The sequence below is a fragment of the Enhydra lutris genome, unplaced genomic scaffold (assembly GCF_002288905.1).
Source record: "Enhydra lutris kenyoni isolate GAN:26980312 unplaced genomic scaffold, ASM228890v2 scaffoldscaffold20, whole genome shotgun sequence".
NCBI lineage: Eukaryota > Metazoa > Chordata > Mammalia > Carnivora > Mustelidae > Enhydra > Enhydra lutris.
In genome coordinates this window covers 31,027,625-31,043,924 of record NW_019154104.1, presented here as the reverse complement: position 1 = coordinate 31,043,924, position 16,300 = coordinate 31,027,625, and the positions used below count along the sequence as shown (strand labels likewise).

The 16,300-nt window shown below is 48.0% G+C and overlaps 1 protein-coding gene across 1 annotated transcript in view; it reads left to right on the top strand.

Moving 5' to 3' along the window:
- LOC111148761 (MOK protein kinase) overlaps positions 1-16,300 on the top strand; it is a 52,363-nt gene that overhangs the window by 13,518 nt on the left and 22,545 nt on the right. The window contains exon 2 of the mRNA XM_022505555.1: positions 8,500-8,614. Coding sequence (XP_022361263.1) covers positions 8,500-8,614 — 115 coding nt within the window. The remainder of the gene's footprint in view (positions 1-8,499; positions 8,615-16,300) is intronic.

Genomic DNA, 16,300 nt, shown 5'->3' with positions numbered 1-16,300 from the left:
ATAGAAAAGGATTGGTTGCCCGCTGGTCAATAGTAATAATTTTGTGATTCCCTTGTCAGTGGTGTTCCTCCCACCCTGTGTGTCCGGGGGACTATAGGAATATTAGAGTAAGGCACATGACCAGGCATTTTCTCGGATTCATTTGTTGAGTGCACAGGGCACAAAGAGAACAGATTGTGACCTCCCCCTTTAAGGGGGTTAGGGCCTTCCTGCGAGAAGTGCGAAGTGGAACGTGAGCCCTTCTGTAACAGAGGAGCTGGTGCCTATAGAATGAGGGAAAGACATCCGTTTTAAGGCCCACTCGGTGGGTCCCAGCAAATTAGAATCTAAAGCACCCCGTGCTCAAGAATATACACGGGCGCTTACTAGTTTGACCTTTATTTTTTATTGTTTAAAGATTTTATTTTAGAGAGCACATGAGCAGGAGGGGGACAGGGAGAGTGAATCTGAAGCAAACTCCACGCTAAGTGCAGAGCCCCGACGTGGGGCTCGATCCCAGGAACCTGAGATCACAAGCTGAGCCAAAACCAAGGGTCAGATGCTTGACCCCCAGGCGTCCCTAATCTGACCTTGATATTATCTACACACAAGTGTGTGGCCCTCCCTCTCTTTTATTGAAGAAAAGGAGCCAACATTAGGGACATGAGGAACATACTGTAAGTCTTCCAGGTGAGGGTTATGTCTTACCTGATCTCTGTGTCCACAGTGCGTGGCACCGTGCCTGGTGCGTAGCAGATGCCGAATAAATCTTGCTTGACATCCACAGGAGGTGGTCGTACCTCCAGGATGTTTGACTCATTTAGGCTGAAGTGTGCGTAAATAGCGTTGGGGAAGAGGGTTCCCAAGACCAGCCCTAGTTTCTGTGATTTGCTAGGATGACTCACAGGACTCAGGATCTAGTTTTACTCAGAGCTATGATTTACTACAGTGAGAGGACATACAGCAAGATGAAGAAAGGAAAAAGTTTCATGTGGCAAAGTCTAGAGGACAGAGACAGAGAGAGAACACGAGCGGGGAGGGGTGGGGAGAAGCAGAAGGGGGAGCAGAGGGAGGGGAGAAGCAGACTTCTCACTGAGTTAGGGAGCCCGCCTTGGGGCTCGACCCCAGGACCCTGGGCTCACGACTCCTAAGGGAATAGTCTTAAAATAATAATACCTGTTGCCCGAAGCTTGCCTTGTTTTTCTGGTTGTTTGTTCCTGTCTTGGTGTAATATAATGGCAGGACCAAGGTGACCTTTGAACAGCACAGGTTTTACTGTGGGTCCACTTATATATGAAGTGAACACGCCCATGTTACCTGCTCCAAGATCAGAAGCCGCACTACCGGTATCCTGGGAGTCCCCTTGGGTCCGTTCCAGTGACACCACCTCCCAAGGGTAACCAGTGTTCTGACTTTCCATGCCAGAAATTTGTCTGTTTGAATATCTTTATTGAGATATAATTTACATACTATAAAGTTCACCCATTTGAAATGTACAATTCAATGATTTTAGGTATTTTTACTGAGTTGTGCAACAGCCATCGTGCGATTCTATTACAGCGTTTTCATTGTCCCCAGGAGGCATCCGTCCCCATTAGCAGTCACTCCCCATTCCTCGCCACCCTTCAACCCAGGAACCCCTAATCTACCCCCTGTGCGTATGGATTTGCCTCTTCAGACCATTCCATATAAATAGCTTTTTGTGTCTGGCTTCTCTTAGAATGTTTTTAAGGTTCATCCATGATGTAGCTTGTGTCAGGATGTCATTCCTTCTATGGCTGCATAATACTTCCCTTTGTGGATAGACCATGTTTTGTTGATCAGTTCATTAGCTGGTGGACATTTGGGTTGCTTCTCCTTCGGCTGCTAGGAATAATGCTTCTGTGAGCATTTATGTACGGGTTATTGTTTGGATGTAAATGACCATTTCTCTTGAGTATATACTTAGAAGTAGAATTGGTGGGTCACAGAGTAACTCTGTTTAACATCGTGAAGAATTGCTGAACAGTTTTGCACGGTGGCCACACCATTTTCCACTCCCACCAGCCATGGCCCGAGTTCCCCTTCTTCACATCCTTGCCAACATTTGTTAGCTTACTTTTTGATTCTAGCTGTTCTAGTGGGTGTGAAGTGGTATCTTACGTTTTGTTATTTTAAATTTTCTCATAAATTATTTTTATTTCATGGATTGCCATTTGCTTTAAGATGATATTAAACAAAATGCTTAGTTTTTAATTTCATAATCCATTTTCCTTAAAGGAACCATAAGAAAAACATCACATTATCCCTTAAATTGTTTTCAATTGATTATTTCTTTGAAAAAACAATACAAGTACAAAGTATAACTTTAAAAGAGCATGGATGGTTATATGGTGAAAAGTGGGTCTCCTTTCAGCTCCTGTCCCCAGCCGTTTAGATTTCCTCCCCTGAGGTGAGCACTGTTGGCGCTTTCTTATGTTCCTTCCAGTTCCTTCTGTGTGTAGATGAGCATACGTGTGTCTGTGGGTTTTAGATTTTTATTGCTGCTGTAATAAATTGTCTCAAAGTCAATGGCTTAAAAAAACACAAATTTATTGTATTAGAGTTCTAGAGGTCAGAAGTCTGAAAAGGGTCTCACTGGGCTAAAATCAAGTTGTTGGCAGGGCTGTGTGCTGTCTGGAGACTCTGGAGGAGAGTCTGTTTCTGGGCCTTTTCTAGCTTCTAGAGGCCACATGCGTTCCTAGACTTATAGCCCTTCCACATCTTCTAGTCTCTCTGACTCTGTCGGCTCTGCCGTCTCCTGCTGCTTGTAAGGACCTTGTCACTACAAGGCTTACCTACTAAGTTTAGGATCATTTTCTTATTTTAAGGTCAGCTCATTGGCAACCTTAACATTTCCTTCTGCCGTCTTAATTCCCTCTTGCCATGCTGCCTAATATTCACAATTTCCAGGGACATGGACACTGTTGGGGGGCCATTCTGCTGGATACTGTGGGTATACTTTTCTTTCTTTTCTTTCTTTTTTTTTTTTTAACAAATGTTAACATAGTTGAGATGCTGTTCCTTAATTTGTCTTTTTTGTTTAATAATATATCTGAAAAGGTTCTTCCCTGTCAGAAGCTACAGAGCTACCATATTCCTTGTATCTGCTATAAATAGTCCTTTGTACGGCATTTTCATAGTTGACTTAGCCATTTTTTTATAGTGTTTTTTCAGGTGCTAGAGTTTTATGTGTTTATGTAGTCAAGCAGATCAGTCTTTTCAGAGCGAGTGCTACTGTTGTTAAACTTAGAAAATATTTACCTTTAATGGAAAAAAAAGTTTTCCTTAGATTAAAAAAATACTGGTTACATTCTGTTCGTATCTTGGGGCTGCTGCAACAAATTGCCACAAGTTTGGGGACTTAATACAACAGAAATGTATTCTCTCCCAGTTCTGGAGGCCAGAAGTCTGAAATCAAGGTGTCAGCTTGACTGTGCTCCCTCAGGTCCTTCCTCCCCCGTTCCAGCTTCCAGAGGCTTCTGGAGCTCTGCGTCTGTCTTCACATGGCCTCCTCTTCTATGTGTGTGTCTCTCTCCCTTTTTTTATTGTTGTGAAAAACAATGACATGAGTTCTACCCGCTTAATAAACCTTTAAGTGTATAGTATTGCTAAGGGTGCACGTTATTGTACAATAAACCTCTAGAACTTTTTTTACCCAGCATGACTAAAACTCCATACCTGCTGAATCACAATTCCCCAGGCCCTGGCAACCACCATTCTGCTCTTTCTCTGTGTCTCTTATAAGGACTTGCCATTGGATCACTTGGATAATCCAGAATATTCTCATTTTAAGATCCTTCACTTAATTATACCTGCAGAGACCTTCCAAATAAGGTAACAGTCACAGGTGCCAGGGGTTAGGACAAGGGCCTATCTTTTTAGGGTACTCTCAGTGCTTTTTATCTCTTTCCTTAGAAGTCCTCTTTGGAAAATAAATTTTTGTGAGCAACTTAAACAATTGTTTCTTCAGTCTTTCCCTGCACGAGTTGCTGAATGTCTCCCAAATGCACAGCAGTCACAGGTCCTTATTTCCTCCCGTGGTAGCCATTATGGTGTGGTGGCGGTGTGTGGCATTTTGAATGGTAATAACATGGGGAGATGCTGTTCTTGGGGAGAAGCATTTTTTCCAATTTCTACAAATATGTAATTACAAATAGGATTTTCTCATCTCATGTGGCCTGAAGCTAAGATATTTGAAAATGTGCACTGAAATTGTTATTTTGAGGAAGATTGAAAGGTAGCAGTGAAGTCAATATGACATATATAGGAATACTTACAGGCAAGAACAATACCATACCACGTACGGTCTCAGTAAAAGTGGCTGCCGTGTGTATTAACCCTGTAATGAGCTGTTGGGGGAAGCACTTTGCTCTGTGCCATGAGCTTCCCTGCAAGTTCTCGCTGAGTATGCCAGATGGCAGAGCGTATCCATCTCTGAGCTGCTTGTCCAAGAAGGGCTGGGCCACTGGCCCTGGGTTTCTCTCCGGTATTGCAGTCGGTTGCATGTACACGTGTCATCTGGGCCCATCATGTCACCACCATGAGACTTCAGCTCTACTGTGAGTCATAAGGTCTTTCGTCTCTGACGCAGGACGCTGTGTCTTCCACCAGTTCTCAGGAAACAGGAGCTGGCTAATTTGGTAACTTATAAGTAAGTAAAATCTCAGACAGAGAAGTTTGTTCTGAAAAATTAGGCACAGGCTGAATTTTTGTAACTTAAGTTACAAAATATTGAATGACAATATTCAATGAATATTGAATGACAAGATGATTTTTTTTTTGAAGTGAACTCCATGCCCAGTGGAGCCCAATGTGGGGCTTGAACTCACAACCCTGATATCAAGACCTGAGCTGAGATCGAGGGTTGTAGGCTCCACCGACTGAGCCAGCCAGGCGCCCCCAAAAGATGACTTTTCTGTGAAATCTTATAAATACAAATTCTCAAAAGTCTCTCATTGCTTCTGTTTTATGACATGATATTTATATATCAGGTATATTAGGGTAATGCTCCCCAGGTGCTTTAATGGATACATAAAACCCTGAGTTTCCAGGGCTTTCACAAGAGAGGTGTTTTTCATGCTCTCATCAAGTCCTATGTGGGTGCTCCCCATCGGGAGTCTTTCCTGGTAGCTTTTCCATCATCTCTATCTGCTAAGTTTCCCGGGGGCTCATTTCTCTCCTGGCTGGTCAGAGGGGTGTGAGCTTGTGTGGGGCCGGGGGTCGCATGGGGGAGGTTTGGTTTTTCCTTTTTTCTGCCTGCTGTCTTGGTGCGCGCTGTGGCTGCCGCAGCGACTGCCTTTTCCTCTGCTTTTATTTTGTTATTCTGACTTTTTATTATGGACAGCTTCAAGCATGCCAGAGGTAGAGAAAATAATACAGTGAGCCCTCCTGTGTACCATTACCTAGTTTATACAATGATGACATTTTGCTGTTCTTACCCCTGCCACTTTTTTCCCTGGAGTCTATAGTTTTTATTGTTGCTTTTTAATAAAATGGTGCTGTCATTATGGAAAATATCTAACTTAGGTGAGGAGACACTGGTAACCTTACCCCTCAGAGAGAGCATTAAGTGTATTATCTTAAAGGGAATAATATTCTGTGTCAAAAAAAAATTTTTTTTTTTGAGAGAAAGAGAAAGATAGAGACGGAGAGGGCAGGGGGAGGGCAGAGGGAAAGAAATTCTCAAGTAGCTTGACATGGGGCTCCATTCCACCACCCTGAGATCATGACACAAGCCAAAACCAAGAGTCTGACATTTGATGGACTGAGCCGCCCAGGCACCCCTAATCTGGGTCATTGTTTAAAATATATTCAATATATTCCATTATATGGATAAACCGTACATAATTTATCTAGTTCCACATGGGGGAGCATCAGTTTTTCCCTATTAATAAAATGTTGAACTAACATCCTCGTGTCATACCTACTTGAGCAAGTGTTTTTTACAGGATAAGTTCTCCACTTGGAATTGCTGTGTCAGAGGGTATGAATGTCTTACAGATGGAATGGGTATGTTAGACTGCCCTCCAAGTGACTGTCCCCGCGTACACGTTCAGCAGTGGCCAGTGGGAACGTACAGGAGCATTTTATTTTTTATTTATTTATTAAAAGATTATTTATTTATTTATTTATTTGACAGACAGAGATCACAAGTAGGCAGAGAGGCAGGCAGAAAGAGAGGAGGAAGCAGGCTCCCTGCCGCGCAGAGAGCCTGATGCTGGGCTCTATCCCAGGACCCTGGGATCATGACCTGAGCCAAAGGCAGAGGCTTTAACCCACTGAGCCACCCAGGTGCCCCCACAGGAGCATTTTAAAGCAAATCTCACACACCTTATCATTTCACCTGGCAGTACTTCAGTATTTCTTGCTAGTAGAGAAATTTTTTCATTTTTATACATATTTCTAAGAAACATTATTGCTTCTAAAAAAAAAATACTGTCTTTTATCATTGGTTTGTTCAAATCAGAACTCATGTGGGCATTACAGATGTGTCCTATCCAAGAGAGGCGTTGGAGGGGGCGGCCTCCTTTGGGGCTGTGCTGTTGTACAAGCCTGCTCTGTGCTCGTGTAGGTCTGGGACCCAGAGGTGGCGGGGCTTTTTGTGGTCCAGGTCTGTTTAACAGGTTTCTGAGCTGTTTGCTTCTGGTCAGCTCCACACTCAGGGTTCTTTCCTAGACACAGTTCGAAAGGCTGCCCTGTTTCTTTTGGGCCTTGCATTCTGTGTCTCGTCCCGATCTCCGGGCCCTCCCTTCAAGCTCCCCGAAATCAGTGCCTGGCCGGGGTGGGGAGTAGCTGCCTTTCTGTGATCTTCGTGCCACGCTGAACCCTTTGTGCGACTGGGAAGTCTCACAGACTGCTTCTGTCAACATATTTTACTATCTTACTCTTCTCTTTCTTGGACTGAAGAAACTTTTTCAACCCAGTAAGACTTTTTCCTTTTGGGTTTTTCTCATTCCTTCCATCTCTGCTTGAAAAGTAGCATTTGTGCGCTGAACTTGTTGTTGTCTGGAACCCTTTTGCCGAGGCAGTCAGTAGTCAACATGCCCCACCTCCCTGGCCCTTCCCACTGCTTTCCAGAGGCCCGCAGGCTGGGGAGACACTGCTCCATGCCAGGCAGCAGTCACCGCAGGAGGGACTTGGGTCCTCGCCGTGGTGTGCCAGGCTCCCCAGCACCCCAGCCTGCTGTCTGCCACCTGACTGTATTTCTTACATTTTTTTGTTCCCGGTTCCCGGCATCTTAGCTCAAGATCCTCGTTCCTGCGCCTGTCAGGGTTTGGTCTGAGAAACAGCCACTGCCCTAGGGACTTCAGACAGCATGGCATTTAATGTAGTGAATCGGCGGCTATGAAGCTGTCATCTGAACCGGAGTGGCAGTGGTGGTGGCGGCGGCAAAGCCAGCGAAGCTGTTGGCCGCTTTCCTAAAGTCAGGAAATGCAAGAACGCCAGGAGCCGGCCGCAGATCATCTGGGCCTTCCGCAGGACCCCGAGGCTGACGTTCAGGGGAAGGTTGGGGAAGGTTCGGAGGCCGCTGGTGCGAGACCACACCTCCGCAGAGCCCCAGCTCGGGTGCTCCTGCTCAAGAGTTCCAGCCGGCCTCGCCACTCAGGTCATCTGCTTTCCAGCTCTGACCGGGCGCTGAGCCTCTCCCCGCAGGCGGGGTCCAGGCGGGGAGCTTCCCCGCTGTACGAGGGGGAGCACAGCCCGGGAGGAGATGCTGCTCATTGCGGACACACAACCTAGCTGCCTGTTTTTTTCCCCAATGTGTGAAAGTCCTGTTTACTTTTTTCCCAGTTGTATTGAGAGACAGTGGGTACGCGTCGCCGTATGAGTGTAAGACGGGCAGCACGACGGTTTGGTTCACACATATGGAGAAATGATGACCACAATGCGTTCAGCTACCGCCCATCGTCTCCGGCAGATACAATCGAAAGGAAAAAGGAAACAAAATTTTCTCCTTGTGATGGGCCCTCTTGGGACTCTTCTCTGAACAACTGTCCTGTATGTCATGCGGCGGATGTTAGCTGTGGTCAGTCACCTTGTGGCATGTTCCATCCCCAGTACTTCCTTCTCTTGGAACTGGAAGTTTGGCCCCGTTGACCCTCTTCTGCAGTTCCCCCTGCCGGCAGCTTCCCTTGAGCCAAGGGGAGCCCCGAACCTTAGAAATCATGGAGTAGGGCGCCTGGGCGGCTCAGGTGGTTGAGCGACTGCCTTCAGCTCAGGTCATGATCCCAGAGTCCGGGGATCGAGTCCCGCGTCGTTCTCCCAGCTCCAGGGGGAGTCTGCTTCTCCCTCTGACCTTCTCCCCTTTCATGCTCTCTCTTACTCGCTCTCTCTCGAATAAATAAATAAAGTTAAAAAAAAAAAAAAAAGAAAGAAACATGGAGTAACAGTCCTCGGCATGCCAGCGTGGGGTTACCGTCTGGGTGAAAGAGCCGCTGTCTGGAAGTGAGCACAGTCCCTGAGCACACAGCGTTTATCCGTGTGGCTGTTTTGTTCTAGGCTATAAAGCAGTCGGCAAAATCGGAGAGGGGACATTTTCCGAGGTGACGAAGATGCAGAGCCTGAGGGACGGCGGCTACTACGCGTGCAAACAGATGAAGCAGCGCTTCGAAAGGTAGGCGGTCGCAGCGTGCGCCGCTTGGTCGCTGCAGGGCTAGAGCAGGAAGGGCCCCTCGTCGTCGAGGGAAACACGTACTCATGTGACAACGTGTGACACGCAGTCCGCGTCCTCCGGGCAGAGGAGTGGGGCTGACCTGGTTCCGGAACCGCTCATGTGTGGGATTATTTATTTATTTATTTTAATTTGACAGAGATCACACGCAGGCAGAGAGGCAGGCAGAGAGAGGAGGGAGCAGGCTCCCCGCAGAGCAGAGAGCCCGATGCGGGGCTCGATCCCGGGACCCCGGGATCATGACCTGAGCCGAAGGCAGAGGCTTAACCCACTGAGCCACCCAGGCGCCCCCATGTGTGGGATTTTACTTGCTTCCGGGACGGTGACGGTCATGATGACGGTCCGGTCCGGGCTTACTGCAGTGTCCGCGGTCAGCGGCCACAGAACGTGTCATTCTCCCCGCGCGCCTCCCTTCACGCAGCCACTGTGCTGCTGGAACGTGCATGTGGGGCCGGTGGATCCGCACCCTGAGTCTCAGCGCGTGGGAGGCGCTTTTGATCTCTCCAACTGCGCGCGGGGCAGTACGCGGGAAGCGGCTTCCGGGCGGGGTGGGGCTCGTTCACTCCCGCGGGCGTCAGGAGCGCTGTGCAGAGGGCGCTCCCCCGGAGCAGCGCGGAGGCTCCGGCCCTCAGAGCGTCTCCTCATCCCCTCGGCCTCGCCGCTGCTTCCGGCGGGAGGAGTCGGGCACGCGGGACTGGGAAGCTCTGTCAGGATAACGGGGCAGATGCTGGCCTCGCGGCAGCGGGGAAGCTCTCAGCAGGCAGGCGTGAGGCGCGGCCTCTGACGGCGCAGGAATCGGAGTCTCGGCGGTGACCGCTGCTTGTCAGACACCACAGGCGCCCGCCACGTGGCCCGCAGCCTGCGGCCGCGCTCGACTGCAGCTTGACGTCAGCCTCTTGGCGCCACACGGCGTGTCTCGGATCGGAAGGGGCCGTGGGGCCGCCAGTCACGTCAGAGAGCACGGACCACAGACGTGTCCCCTCCTGGCCCCCCACGGGGTGTCTGCAGCCCCCCTGCTGGCTTGCACACGAGGAGAGGCGCTTAGAGCTCCGAAGCAGCCCGACAGTCGTCGCCGCAGCTCCCGAGGCCGGCAGAGCCGAATTTGGACCCGGATCTCACCGGGCCGGGACGGCCCTCCGCCGCCGCGTCTGCGGCCTCGCCTCCGTGCCTCGCTTCTCCGTGCGCGCTCGCTCGGGGCTCCTCCTCCCTGCGCCCCTCCGGCGGCGGCGGCTCTACCGGCCCGGGGCGGGCGTTCGCCGAGGGCCTCCCGACGCCGCGAGCCGAAGAGCGCACCTGCCGGGACCGCCGCCCGGACGCGCGCCGCCGGCACAGGCCGGCGGGAAAGGGACTTGGAGCGGCGGACGGGCACGTGCACCCCGGGACGGGACCGGCCTCCTCCCCCGTCAGCCTCCACCGCCGGGGCCAGGGGCGGACGCACCGGCAGACGGCAGGGCTTGCTGTCGTGATGTGAGGAGTGGAGGGGACAGACGCCGGCAGACGCGACCGCCTCCGGGCTGGACCGGCCGTCCGAGGGGCTTGTTGCGGTCGTGCTGGCCCGCGGCGCCCCTCAGGGAGGTGGAGGCGTCGGGACACAGAAGGGTTTGCGTCGAGAAGCAGTCCTCTGAGGGGCCGGGAACGCCCAGTTTTAGCCGGAGAACTGCCGTCTCGTGACCGCGGCTCCGCGGGAGAAGCTGGTCTCCTACGGGACGTGCTTTCCCCGCGGTGGAGCGCAGCGCGGTCGCCAGTGCCCGCCCCGCCTGCGCGCGCCGGTCACCTCGCCGCGAGGTGCCTGAGGGTTAAGCGAGGGAGGAACAGAGAGGCGGGGCCGGGCCGGCGCGGGCAGGCGGGCAGCGGCAACCGTCCTTCCTGAGCGAGTTCGGAAACAGTTAGTGCTCTTTGTCCTGACAAAGTGGTTGATTAGGGGCGCCTGGGTGGCTCAGTGGGTTAAGCCGCTGCCTTTGGCTCCGGTCATGATCTCTGGGTTCTGGGATCGAGTCCCGCATCCGGCTACCTGCTCAGTGGGGAGCCTGCTTCCTCCTCTCTCTCTGCCTGCTTCTGCTCTCTCTCTCTCTCTGACAAATAAATAAATAATTAAAATCTTTTTTAAAAAGTTTGATTAGAACACCTGTTTAAAAAAAACTCAGAATAATTAAAGGTTTTTTAAAAATACCGCTGAATCAGAGTTACTTTTTATTTTGTTTTGTTTTGTTCATTTGTTTAGTTAGTGATCTCTACACCCACCCTGGGGCTTGAACTCAGGACCCCAAGATCAAGAGTCTGATGCTCCACGGACAGAGCCAGCCAGGCATCCCAGTGTTACTTTTTTTTTAAAGTTTATGTACGTTTAGGGAATTATCAAGGCTTTAGCTTCTGTTGTATACATCATAATTTCAGGTATTGGCTTTACTTGAAAGGAAGTACACTAACTCTGGGCTGGTGGAATTTGTCGCTGTTTGATGTACGGAGTCAGCGATAGAGTCTCCAGCTGGTTTTGACAAGTATCTGCCAGCCACGTAATCCAAACCTGAGAGCAACTGGGTTTTGGGTTTATTCTTGTGAGTCCTAATTTGCTCTTGATACATATGTTCACAACTAGCAGAGATTATGATCCAGTACTGTCATTATTTATTTAATCATTGTTCCGCTTAGATTATCCCAGCTGTGGCTTTGGAGGCTCTTTCAGGTTGGCTCCTGTGTTCTCTTGATATGCTCCATCCTTTTTCTTTTCCTTTCCTTCTTTAACACTTTAATTTTTGGCACCACAAAATTCTCTAGGCTCATCTTGTATTTTTCCTGCCCCTAGAATAATCCATTTCTCTAAGGAGCCCTGGTTCCTTTTACCGGAGAAAGGTATTTAGAATACAAGATCTTGGCACCAGATGTGCTCATTGCTCCTGGAATGTCGATCCCTCTAGACTCAGCAGACAGAACTAATCTGTACACTAGTCTGTATGTACACACATCTCTCTCTCTCTTTCTCTCTCTATCCTCCCATCTATCTTTTCAAATAACCATGAGTCCATACTAATAAATAAATGAGTGAATAAATAAATTGGAATGAGGGGACAATTCTTCCTTTCAGAAAAATTCCAATTAATAAATATAGAAGGAATGATGGAAATAGAAAATCATCATTAGAATAACAGTAATAATTTCTTCAGGGAGGATAAGCTGATGGATACTAAAATTAGTAGGTGATAGGATGCCTGGGTGGCTCAGTGGGTTAAGCGTCTGCCTTCTGCTCAGGTCATGGTCCCAGGGTCCTGGAATCGAGTCCTGCATCAGGCTCCCTGCACAGTGGGGAGTCTGCTTCTCCCTCTGTCTGCTGCCCACCCCCCGCTTGTGCTGTCTCTCTCTGACAAATAAATAAATAAAATCTTAAATAAAATAAGTAGATGAAACTTTAACAAGAACAGGATTTCTGCAGAGCCTCAAATGAGTTCCCCCCCCCCTAACTATTTATTAATTACTATGGTGATTTTAACATTTGTCCACACATGGTTTGGTATTCCTTCCTTCAGCAGATGGGGCTTAATTTCCTGGCCCTTGAATATGGGCTGCACTTGCTTCTAAGGCATAGAAAGTAGGGAAGGAAGGATAGTAACTTTACAGTGAAAAACCTGGAAGATACTACCTTAACTAAATGATTAACATCATCAGTCATAAGACATATTGATACCACGTCCTTTCTGATATAGTGGGTTTGAAAGAGCAAGCATATTACCTCCATGGTGTTCTTTCCTGAAGATCCATAACCTTTAATTATTTAATATTTAATATTTAATTATGAGAATACATCAGACCAGACCAAACTAAGGGGCATTCTATAGAATACTTGCCTGGCACCCCTTACAACTGTCGAAGTAGTAAAAAACAAAGACAGGAAGTGTCGTAGACCGGAGGTCTTAATTATAATGAGGTGTCCTGGGTCCTGGAAGAGAAAAAGACCTTCATAGAAAAACTGGGGAAATCCAAATAAAGTGTCTAGTTAATAGAACTGTACCAATGTTAATTTTTTAGTTTTTTTTAAAGATTTTATTTATTTATTTGACAGAGAGAGATCACAAGTAGACAGAGAGGCAGGCAGAGAGAGAGGGAGGGAAGCAGGCTCCCCGCCGAGCAGAGAGCCCAATGCGGGACTCGATCCCAGGACCCTGAGATCATGACCCGAGCCGAAGGCAGCAGCCCAACCCACTGAGCCACTCAGGCGCCCCTAATTTTTTAGTTTTGATAAATGTTGCATAAGGTGTTAACATTAGGAGCAGCTGGGTTACGGGGATTTTCTGTACCATCTTATTAACTCGTCTGTTAGTCTAAAATTATTTCAAAGTAAAAAAAATAGCAAAATAAATAAAATTAACCATTGGTGATCTGGACTGACCCCTATTGCTCCTAAGCTCCCTCCACTACTAAAGGTATTACTGTTATTTCTGACTTATAGGAAGAAATGACCTTATAGTTTCTAGAAGAAAGTTCTAAAAGACAACTGCCTTGGCAGTCATTTCAAGAAAGAGATTGCCAATAATTTGTTGGAAGCTCTAGTGTCACTGATACTTGATCCACAGGTTTAATATTGTTGTTTTTTTTTTAAACCATGAAAATAATATTTCTAGCTTCTGGATTCCTGGAGTATCTATCATTATTAAACAGTGTAATCTTGTGCACTTGAAGAATAATTTTAGGTTCTTTAAAAATGCATTTCTGCTGATTTATCCTCGCCTAAGTAAATGCTCAAAGTCACCTTGCACAGTTGTGTGGGTGGCATGAGAAACGAGGAACAGTAACAGGAAGATCACGCTGAGTCACCCGGGCAGAATGAGGTTGGTATTTGGAGCTTCTGACTCCCACCTCCTCCAAGTCTTACTTCCAGTCCCTTCCTTTCACTTTTACAAAAATAGAAATTGACTGCGTTTGCAGTAATAGTTGCTAATGTGACGTCCGGGTGAGGTCAGAGAAGCCCGTTCGTTAGTACTGGGTCAGGAAGGCACTTTGAGCTTCTGAGGCTTGTTCTCCTGCAGAGTGGCGCAGAGGCTCAGTTTGGGGATAAGTGATTTACTTGCTGGAGGCCTGCGGTGTGACCCAGTCCTTTGGATACCCTGGTTTCCACCTGTCCTTACCACAAGGGCAACAGTTCATTACAGGTCTCCCCCTTTTTCTTTTTTGCTATGATTGTATTTTGTATTCTTCCTATAGAAATACTGTAAAGAAACAGAATGGGTTTCTTTAAAAAAAAAAAAAAAAATCCGTCGTCCTGATAGTTGTAAGATCTCTCTGGTGTCCTGAAGCAGTTAGACACACATACGGGCTACTCCTGGTCGGCACAAGGACGAGCTCGGGCTCTGAAGTTATGGGACCTTGGACAGCTCCTCAGTCTCTGTGTCAGCTGCTGTGTGTGTGCCATGCGGAGACCCGGAGGCTGTCTCTCACAGGACGCTGGTGAGGGGTCAGGCCAGTGGGCACTCAGCGCAGCACTTGCCCTGAGATCCGTAGTCATAGATCAACCTGCCGTGGGGCAGTGCAGGTGAGTGGGGTTTCAAGACTTTAGAAAAGTGAAGCGGGCAATAGCAGGAATCATGACAAAGAGGACAATGGTTGTTGGCCACGTGTCTGGCGCCGGGCCCAGTGCCAGTTATGTGCGTAGAGCCCTGAGTCCTCACTGAAGCCCGAGAGGAAAGATGGATGGTGTCATTGCCTTAGGGAAGCCTGGTCGGAGAGCTGAGTTTCCTCGCCTGCCTGGGGTCACCGAGCCGGCAAGCAGTGGAGCCCAGCGTGGGACCCAGGGAAGGACCAGCACTCTTCGTGGTGCTCTTGAGTGCTGCAGACGGTCTGGTCTGGTCTGGTCTTGACTTGGCACACGGTTTTTCTCACGTCCCATCACTGCATGGTCCTCAAATCACTTTTACAGAAATAAATTCTGCTTTGGAAGGTTATAAGTAAAAACAAAGATAAGAAATTAATGAGTCACTTTAAAAGCTCTTTTACTTAAAAAGAACATAATTATGGAAAATTTCAAACGTATACAAAGTACACAGAGCAGTATAATGGACCCCAGGTATCCAGCCACCGGAATCAACACACCTATCATGTTCATTTCCTGTGCGTCTCCAAAGGGTTCCTTTCCCACTTGCTTGTCCGTGCACCATTCTTTTTTTTAAGGCGGAATTTGCATATGTTAAAATGCACATTTTTTAATAATTTTGGCAAACGGCTGCTTTCATGTAATTAAGAGGTAGAACATTTCTGTCACCTCTAAGACTCCTTCATGGCAGTTCTCCACCCCCACCCCAGGCAGTCACTGCTCTGGGTTTTTCCCTTCATCCTCTCTTAGAAATTTTACTAAATGGAACCACCAAAAGCAAAATCACCCACCATGCTCCGGTGACCCGCTCTCCTGGCGCAGCGGGAGGTCTTGGAGATTCCCCTGCCCTGTTGCGCCCGTAGTTTATACCTGTTTACTATCTAGTAACACACCAGCTGTTTATCCATTCTCCTGGCAATGGACTTTTACTCATTTGGGTTGGAGGCTGTTGTGAATAAAGCTGCTGTTAAAACTCATGCTCAAGCCTCGTTGGGATCTAGGTTTTCATTTTTCTCACGCAGCTCCCTAGAATAGAACCGCCAGAGCCAAGAGTAGGTGTTTTGTGGAAGAAATGGCGGAGCCCTTTTCCAAAGCACTTTTCCTGTTTCCATCCCCACCAACAATGAAAGAGTCACAACCGATCTGCACGTCCCCAGCATTTGGCGGTGTTAGTCTTAGATGTTAGCCACCCTGGCGAGTGGTACCTTATTTAGTTTAGTTTCCACTGCCCTGGTGACTGGTGATGATGGGTACTCACTCGTGTGCTTATCAGCCACTCACAAACCTTCTTTTGTGAAACGTGTGTGAGTATTTCTTAAATGTTCGAAGTAATTCCCCTGTGAAATCACCTGGGCCTAGAAGTTTCCTTTGTGGGGAAGGTTCACCCACACCACGCAGCATAGTGGGCCATGGCTCTGCGGTGTATCAGGGCCATGGAATGTTGAAGAGTCAAGTAGAACCATACCAAATGATTCTGGATTTTTATAAGGTTTTCAAAGCTTCATTGAGATATAATTTACATACCCTGAAAGTCCACCGCTGTAAGGAAAGCTATACAGGTGTGCAGCTATCACCGTAATCCCATTTTGGAACATTTCCATCAGGTGAGAAGGCTTTTGATAACAAATGCCATTTCTTTGGTAAACATAGGGCTACTTTGATTTTCAGTTTTGTGTCGGATTTGGTAATTATGTCTTTCAAGGGGTTTGTCTTTTTAAATTGTCAAATGTATTGGCATACAGTTCCTAATACTCCCTTTTGTCCTTTTTTAAAAAAAGGTTTGGGGTGCCTGGGTGGCTCAGTGGGTTAAAGCCTCTGCCTTCAGCTCAGGTCATGATCCCAGGGTCCTGGGATTGTGCCCCACATCGGGCGCTCTGCTCAGCAGGGAGCCTGCTTCCTCCTCCCTCTCTGTCTGCTTCTCTGCCTACTTGTAATCTCTGTCTGTCAAATAAATAAATAAAATATTTTTTTAAAAAAAGGTTTTTATCTATTTACTTGAGAGAGAGGGAGAGGGAGAAGCAGATTCCCTGCTGAGCAGGGAGCCCAATGCA